This window comes from Limulus polyphemus, unplaced genomic scaffold (genome assembly GCF_000517525.1).
Source record: "Limulus polyphemus unplaced genomic scaffold, Limulus_polyphemus-2.1.2 Scaffold1799, whole genome shotgun sequence".
In the NCBI taxonomy this organism is placed as follows: domain Eukaryota; kingdom Metazoa; phylum Arthropoda; class Merostomata; order Xiphosura; family Limulidae; genus Limulus; species Limulus polyphemus.
The window spans coordinates 54496-64080 of NW_013667409.1; the positions used below are offsets into that span (position 1 = coordinate 54496).

At 33.9% G+C, this 9585-nt stretch overlaps 1 protein-coding gene across 2 annotated transcripts in view; it reads right to left on the reverse strand.

Annotated features, from left to right (window-relative positions):
• Positions 1 to 185: 185 nt before the first annotated feature.
• The window catches only part of LOC106464977 (serine/threonine-protein kinase SIK1-like), a 67846-nt gene continuing 58446 nt past the window's right edge, over positions 186 to 9585 (reverse strand). For both annotated transcript variants that reach the window (XM_013925156.2, XM_022392797.1), the window contains 3 exons: positions 7854 to 8080; positions 3576 to 3842; positions 186 to 3294 (listed from right to left, as the gene is read on the reverse strand). In XM_013925156.2, coding sequence (XP_013780610.1) covers positions 1771 to 3294; positions 3576 to 3842; positions 7854 to 8080 — 2018 coding nt within the window. In that variant the 3' untranslated portion in view covers positions 186 to 1770. The remainder of the gene's footprint in view (positions 3295 to 3575; positions 3843 to 7853; positions 8081 to 9585) is intronic.

Consider the following 9585-nt stretch of genomic DNA (forward strand, 5'->3'; position numbering starts at 1 on the left):
TACCTTAAACATTATTTACTCAATTATAGTATTTTGGCACTTTTGTATAAAGTTAAAATCATAAATAATAAACAACGTTAACCTGGTACACAATCAAAAACATTTTATTTAGGCCTATCTATGGCCTTCAAAAACTTTTTGAAGTCCATAGATAGGCCTAAATAAAATGTTTTTGATTGTGTACCAGTTTAACGTTGAATATTATTTATAATTATTTAACTCAGTTTGTCTAATTCTATTCAACTTTTTTTCGTACAGGTTTTCCTTTTACTATGTAAAATATTATTTCTTTATGCAACAATTTCATTTACATTATATCATTTTCATTTGTGCCATGGGTTCTGTAAAAACAGAAGTAATCATATACGAGATATACTCTTGTACTTGGCTGAATTCTTAGAATACAACGGGCTGATTATGAGTGGCAGAGCTAATTACAGAAAATCTGTGTTCCTGATAAAGGCGCAAAATTGAAACGTTGAGTAAATGAATATATAAAAAAACTTTGACAGATTATCTGGAGATCATGGCCGTTTCATTTATTATATATCATTCACAATTTCACAAAAATATTATTGTATAGATGTAATAAAATAATTTCGATAACGATAAGTTAAACAACTCATTTAATTCAGTTCGCTACTTGTTGACCTTGAAGGTACGCGTGTTAGCATTTGTTTCAAAAAAAAAAGGAAGATAAAAAGCGCCTCTTAGCAAACCTTACAATATTTAAGGTCTTATAAAGATACTAAACAGCGCCTCTTAGCAAACCTTACATATTCAAGGGCTTATAAAGATACTAAACAGCGCCTCTTAGCAAACCTTACATATTCAAAGGCTTATAAAGATACTAAACAGCGCCTCTTAGCAAACCTTACATATTCAAAGGCTTATAAAGATACTAAACAGCGCCTCTTAGCAAACCTTACATATTCAAGGGCTTATAAAGATATTTAAGTACATATTACTCAATACGGAGCTATTGAACATCTGCAAAAATCATAGGTCAAGTGGAACAGTAGAAAACGCCAATAACAAAAGAGAAGTAATGAGTAAATAATATATATAAGAACAGAATGCTGTAGGGTGACAGTCACAGGCAGAACGTTTCAATATATTTTATTATAATATTGCTTCTGAAACAAAGGTTTAATTGTGTAGCAGATTTTACTGCATATACTTTATTGTTGAATGTTTATTTTGACTTTCTTACTTTGTGCAAAAATTATTTATATTGTATTGTTTTACACCTTTTTCCAACAGTTACTGGAACTCAACTTTTAGCTACAGTCTTTTTTTTCTATTTACACTCATAAATATAATTTTAGATACTAAAGTTTTATAATTTCACGTATTTACAGACCTAAAAAATAAAACTATAAGGAACCACATGAATCTTATCTGGCATTTCTCTTCTGGTTATTCAAAAAAAGTTCAAGTGCCTATTTTGTGAATATTTGAGATCGCTTGGTGATAAAATTAAGAACGCTATATTACAACTATAGTGAATAATCTATAAGATAGAATTTGTTTGCTTTAATTCGCATGAAATCTTTGAAAAATCTTATCATTACCATTAGTTATAATACCTTTAGTTATGTTTGGTACTAATAAAACATTAACATCCAACAATTAAGTGCTCATTAAGTTATAATCTATAACAGGAGTGTTCACCAATATCTGTAATAGATGTTGTAGATCACTTCAAACCGTCCATTGTGAGTTTAACTGCACAATGCATCACAGAAATATATACTCAATCAAAACTCATCACTGGGGCAGCGCATTAAATATAGACTCACTAGGATAGATAACATTGTCCCCACAGGCCGATGCATTATTAGGATCAAAAGTGATGTCTGTTTCCGTGGAAGAAGTTTCAAAATTCTCTTTTGGTGGTTTGAAGAAGGGAGACTTCACTTGCAAGGACACAGTCTCCTCGAGTTCAGTTGTTTCTGGGGTTGGCGTCTTCTCTTCGGATCGATCTATACGAGGGTTCTGACGATCAGTAAGATAGTGAGAATCCCCTTCTTCGTCTGAGGGGAGCGATATGTCTTCAGTTATAGGCTGGAAGGACAACGCAGGATTGAAAAAATCAGTGGGAAGAGGGGGAAGCGCCGGTGTTTGCTGTACTAGTTTGTACGATGTTTGTCGTACCATCTGGCGTCGAAGTGCCGACTGTTTTTGAAGTATCTGTCTCTTCTGCTGTAGTTTTTGATGTAGCAATTGCTGCTGCAACGGTTTACTCTGGTTTAGCAGCTTTCCCTGGGACTCTTCACTAACTATGCGTTGTCTTAAAGAACAGGCTAGTGGTGTATATTTGAAACTCTCTGGGAGACTAACTCGCTTAACCACTAATACTTTTCGGTGGTCAGTGGACGAAATTTCAGAAGATGGCATTTCAGCGACATTTGACCCATCATGACAAGGCTGCTGTTGATGCTTGGTTTGTTGCGCTACTCGAACTTGATTCAGATACAAATGCTGAAAATGGTGTTTTTTCTTAATCTTATTTAATCCTATAATCCCACGGGTCTTAAGCGTCTCACCTAGCCTCCGACAGAAGGGGGCTATGCAATGAGTAGGGAGTCCATCTGACGCTCTCCTGCCTTCTCGGAAACCGATAGGTGGCTGTATTGCACTGCAGTCGCTTTCTCTAGGGTTATGCCTGCCAATCATTGTGGAATCATTATTGTTTCGAACAGGTAGCCTCGTCTGTGAGAGCACTTCGCTGGGACTGGTAACGGCTAGTGAGCTTTCGAGGAGATTTGTGGTACTCTGGTTATCCTGAGAAGTCAGACTAGAGGCAAAATCAGTTTCGATTTGTGAATCAAAACTATCAAAGTTTGAGCTTTGGCTGGTAAAACTTCCTACGGGGGAGTCAGATAAACTGAGCATTTGTGTGAGATTACATAACGGTGGAATAACCCTTTGACTATCGGTTGATTCAGATACGGAGCCGCAACAACTATTTTGTTCTATAAAGTTAGAAGATAGCTTTCGTTGAACACAAGGTATAGACTGGGAATTATCAGAACTTTCATAAAAGTCCGCCTCCACCCCTTCGTCCAGAGACTCTGTCACTCTGGACACTTGAGAACCAATATGACTACGTTGGAGATTAGAGCCTTGAGCAACATTACTGAAACGTGATCCTTCAGGTACAGCATACTGTTCTATCACTCTTTCGTTTATCCGGTAGGCATGGCCAACAGATGGCTCATTGGAAGGTGTTGTTCCATCAGTTGTTCTGCTAAAAACACGATGTCTCATATCACCAATGTATGGTCGGGGCTGTAAGTACGAAAATTATGAGCATGAGCGAAAGAACTGTGAAATACGGTATGTAAAATCCTTCTTATGTTTTCCACAACCTTATGATCTAGAACAAAAAGAACATCTAAGAATTTTTGTTTTTATTAAAAAAAAAATAGCAACATTTTTACCTTAGTTCAAAAAGTTTATTCCTTTTCAAGAAATTGTGAACAATGACTTTGGAATTAGATAAATGCTTATTGCATTATGAGCTTTTCAAATTTTTCAAAACCTTTTTTTTTCGGTTTTATATAACATACCTGGACTTGAGAATCAACCACATTTCCGTGTGTTATGGGTGAGCTAGATGTTGGGCCACCTGGTGGCTGATATGAAGTGAATGCAAGAGAACAAGTGTCTAATTTCCTCATTGCTTGTTCTGCTATGGTGCTAGGCCTACGAGGATGGTAACTATCTGTCGGTTGTTTTCCAGCAGCAGATGAAATATTCTTCTGATACTGTCGCAAACGATCCAATAAGAGAAGATAGATGGCAGCATGATGGTCATATTTTTCATTCAGTAGAGACTACAAATTAAAAACAAATCTCAATATCATTAATTAAAAATCCAAAGGTTGTGTGCAATAAACTATTTACAAATTGAGAAATACACTACCGAGAACTTTTTTTTTCTTTATTAATCTATAGACAATGTTTCATTCTGACACAAACATACTGAATATTTTTCCTTATCAAAAATGTTCTTATTTTGATCCTCTGGAATTACACGTTACTTTTCGTGACTAAACTTTTAAAAATGCGAATATTATCTCATCACAGCTAAAGAAAGACAATTTAAACAACAAAAACAAAAAATACAGGTTATGAATTTAAGGTCCCCACATTTTTTATTTTATTTCTGAAGACCAAATCTATAATATCTATTTAGCTTCATTGATGTATTTTATTAAATGTAAGAGAAATGACTATTTGTGTCATTTTTAATGTTTGTTTAAGTTGACCTTCAAATACTAATTCTTTTGTCTACGCTCTATAACATATTTCTATGGTGCTAACCATTATTTTGTTTTCGAAATAAAAGGACATCTTGAAATGATATATTGAACAAAAGACCTAACAGTATTATCATTAGGTTTACTTTTAAGCATTAATAGAGTGGCAAAAGGCGTAACACCTGGTGAAATTAAACTCATGGATATCATGAATATACCGACATACAAGATAGTATAGTTGTTATTAAGCAAAAAGCTACACAATGCGCTCTCTGTGCTATGCACACTACGGGTATCGAAACCCGATTTATTGCATACTAAGCCTGCGGACTTGCCGCTGAGCCACTGTGAGGCAATATCAACTGAACATGTTTTTCTCATCCTCAAACTGTACACAAACAACTGGTATGCAAGTTGAAAAATTATAATTTTAATTATATTTAAAAACATTAAGCTTGATATTTACGACTTCATTGATTTCAATTAAACACTTCTTCACCGAGCAAAATAGCAAAATATTTTACAGCTTACAAACTGACCTGTGATGCCCATATCGTAGCTTATAAATAAGCTTAAAATCTTGTTTATTTTTTACAATTATAAATGTTTTTTCAACTGAACGACACTTTATGCACACAATTGGTTAAACGACCAGGTCAGAGATCATGCGACTCAAGGACAGGTGTCCTTAATTTTGAGGGAAGACAATCATTTGGCATCACCCGTTCCCTTTAGTGGCTACTCTAAACCAAATAACAGAGTTGACTGTCCTTTTTATAACTGAAACTACAAAAGAAAGTAGTACCATGTATTCATCCCTAGTCCGATACATTAACCATTAGGCTCAATTAAAAATATCTCTGAAGTTTACAAACAACACTTTAAATGCAAACAGCACATGCTTTTACTATGATTGGTGTGCATATTATTAATAAAGAGATCATTTTACTTATTTAATCCGAAAATATTTTCGAAATATATAGCTTAAGAGTTAGAATTAGTATTTTTTATTTCTTTCTGGCAGTTGGTATTTGTTGAGTCGATTGGCCATTACATACAATTGAATTCTTAACACTGGTAGTCTTTATAGGGATTATAGATGAACCGAATTAAAACTGAGACTAAGGAAGAATATGGGAGGATTCAAGAGTCCACCACAAGTCTCTTGGACTATAGGAGAAACAGTCTACTTGGGTTTTCACAGAAGTATCCCGAACCGATTTATGGGCACATCCATTATCATGATACTAAAAAAAAAAGAGTAATCATCGCATTAAAAACATGTAACTATGTAATTAACTAGAGACGTTCCCTAAATAGTAAGAGGTAAGTTGAAGAACAAGTTGATGACATGGCTTGAATATTACTACGTAAAACAGAGCAATTAACAATATATAAGAAAAGAAAAAACTCTGAAAGGCCATTGCAGCACGAATATAATGCAAACAATTCAGATGCATAGATGACATAGCTGGTATGGTAGTCAGAGGTTTTATGAAAATTAAGGATCAAGAAAAATCATCAGTGCAAATAATGGAATCAGACTGTGATGCACTCGTTTTGAGGATAATGAGATAAAGAAAGAGTTAATTTTTGGTGGAGCTATCAGTCAAGATGAGAGGGGAAGTACAAAAAATAATAAGTGTCATTTTCCAATTGAAATCCTACTGTGAAGAGGAGAGAAAGTGGGGATATGCAAACATTGCCCTAACTAGTCGGGGATCTTATCTCCAGCGATGAAAATTCAAGTGTGTCTCGTCAAATAAAAACTGGAAAATATTTATGCTTTTTGATGTAATAGAGAATGATCAAACGTGCAATAAAGGTACTCTTTTCTCAACAAGAGAGATGGATCTTTAGCCACCAGCTGTAAAAATATAACAGTAAAATACATTTTATTGCTCCTAGGAAAATACATAAAGCATCGAACTGGATTTTATCCATTTGAAGAAGTTTGATACACAATCGATCCATAATCCAACAAAACAAGATAAAAGATCAATCTGCACTCCATAACGAAAATGCATAAAGGAGGCCAGATCTATTATGACAGCTAGAAACTAAACTCAAAGTTTACTATCCAGGACAACTCTAAAATTGTCTAATGTAGACACCTTTTCAATTTCTAAGTGATCACAATTATTTCCATATGGCTAAGGTTAGAAATCACATATCAACATATTTAAGATGTAAAGTGAAAGCCCCCCCAACCAAAAGGCAATTTTATCTAGGACTGAGAGGCTATCTTGTATTTTAGTACAGATGAAACCTAAGCCGTATTCCTGTCACCAAACTAAAACATCATCAGCAAAAATCCTATAGAAGGTGCTTTAAAGTAAATAGTGCTCCAGATCAGACTTCAAAATTGTTTTACAACATGTTACAGCTTTTACAGTAACAAAAAAATATGTTTAAAGCACTTAAAAATGATTACACCAGTGATCGAAACGTCGTACCTATTTTTAAAATATTCTTCCTTACTGTAAAAGCTGTAACTTGTAATAAAATAATACTAATAATCAGTAAGTAAACTCAAAGCGAAACAGACTTCAAGTTTAAATCCAGTGTTTCAGAAACTATGGAACTACAGGAACACCCTATACGAATATCCAAGGATGTGCAATTTCCAAAGCAAAACAATATAAAAAATCTGCTTCAATATTCGATTGTCGTTTTGACTCTATAAACTTAAAACATAATGTCAGGTTAATAACTATGTAGAACTTGTGTTCTAATGCGTTTGCGTGTTTATAATAAACAAAGGATAGTAAACTGCGCTTCTATTTTTTTCTTAACATAATAAACATTAAAAGTGCAATAAAAAGACAGAGGTACCAATACTGGAAAGGAAGACATACTGTTTCAATAATCCTATTATCACTATGAAATTAGATGGGGGGGGGGGTCGAACCCCCGTCATGACCTTCCTCGTATATCAAGTTGTTCTGATCTGGTAGTTATTTTCCCGAAATTATATATGAATCGATGAAAAAAAAATTAGATGGGGGGTCTAACCCCCCTCATGACCTTCCTCGAGTAATCCTACATCACTGTGTCAAGTTTGGTGCTGATTGATCACAAAATGTGGAAACGTATAAGGAACAGATGGCTGAAAGGTGGAAATAAACAAATTTAGCTTTATGTATTAGATTGCTACCACTAATGAACGCATCAAAGTACAACTTCTCGACAATACTGTATAAATAAACAAACAATTTATAAAACGTATAAATAATCATAATATTTTCCGAACTTATACAATTAATCGTATTAATATGAATCAAGATATTCAACATATGCAAGAACATTTGTGTTGGTTAAAAACCACACTGTAAAAATGACTTAACATTTCTAAAGGTTTAGAGACATAACACAAATACATTAGACTCAGACATCGTAGCACATCAGAACATTTCTATGGAATTGGAAGAAAATAACATTAATATTGATATTAGTGGTTGAAGTATATAACCTAACAGATATGGGATGCCGCACTAAGCATCGGTCTGCCTATAAAAGAGGACTATCCACACAATTCTGTTTATTCTCTAGCTTTGACTTATTTGTATAAACGAATTTGGTTACCTCTTTAGTTTTAGCTGCATCTATTCCTAGACTCTGCATTAACCGTAGTATTTGTTCGTTGAATTCTCCAAGCTTTGTTTCTTCTCTGGTGTCATTGGTAGGGCAAGGATATTGTGGAAGAGAAGAGGAGATTTCCGTCTGCATCCACTTGTGTTGTTTGATGTGCTCTACGTTATATCTTTTCTTTGGCTCCAAAATTAACATTCGACGAATTAAGTGTTCGCACTCTGGTAACGAAATCAAACACAGGAGTTATGGACATTTTCGTTAACTTACTGTTCAAAATGAATAATTTTCAGAAATAACACACGTCGTTCAATTCTAGAACAACAATTTCTGAAGCGCGCTTACTTCGATTGTTTGCTTGTGTGTTTCAGAATTTTGAAATGAACAATTTTTACAAATAACATATGTTGAATTATAGTGCAACATTCCACGACGTGTTTCTATTTTACTTCGTGAACCTGGATCGATTTTTTGCTTGTTTGTTTCTGAATTTTCACGCAGGGCAACACAAAGAGCTTTCTCCAACATCGCCATCCCTAATTTTAAACTGACAGACTAAAAGGAAGGCAGTACGTTAATATCACTGACTGTCAGTTCTTTGGTTACTCTTGACTGTTCGAGTAATAGGATTCGACCTTCCTTTTATTACGAGCCCATAGTCCCAAGGTGCGGAGAGCGTTTTTGCGGCAACGGGTACCTTCTGATTCACATTTCAAACGCTTTAACCATTAGACCATGCCCGGCCCCACCCGGAATTGACTTAATAGATACATATAATATTTAATATATGATACCATAAAAAGTTCCGCAATGGCTCAGTGGGAAGTCTGAAATTCTGGTTTCGATACTCGCTCTGGTCAGAACACAGATAGCCTATTGTGCAACTTTTGTGCTTAACAAAGAACAAACAAATAATAACACCATAAAATATTGTTAAAATGTTATAGTAGAAGGATTAAACATTTAGTGAAAAAGTAAAAAAATAATAATAATAAGACATGAATATGAAGCTTTAACAGGAAGCAAAACAGCTGACTTCAGCAAAAAGTAAGAAAAATCGAATTATGAGCAGCTGCTAGCAGGAAATAAGCTAATGATTTAGAACATCCTGCTCTAGCACATAGTATTAAATAACATGAATTTAAACCCATCTTATACATCACTGAATATACTATTTACAACCTACCTTACTTTTAATCTTTGACACCCACATTCCCTTAATCAGTTCAGAACATGTTAATAATTTTATAAAAGATGCACATGATGTATCTTAGTTATGTTTCTGTTTCTCACTCTGTATAAATAACTTACAAAACAAAACTACTATCAAACGTAGACAATAAATTATGCCTGTTAACACAATGTGATATTTAATGATGAACAGTAGAATGATGGCAACAATAACGAACATTTGACAGGTGTGTGTGTGTACAGCAGTAACAAACATTTAATTCTTGAACGTTTCGGAATATCCATATTCCATCCCCAGCAAACTATACTGGACATGGTAAATTATTATGTACAAAAATTCAAACATTTTATAATGAGTAATTAAAATATAGAATATAAGGATAAAGTAAATTAAAAGACAAACAAATAAACAAGTAAACATTGTTGCATTACCCTATTATTTCTTGTTTATTTGTTTGTGTTTTAATTTATTTTATCCTTATATTCTATATTTTAATTACTCTTTATAAAATGTTTGAATTTTTGTACATAATAA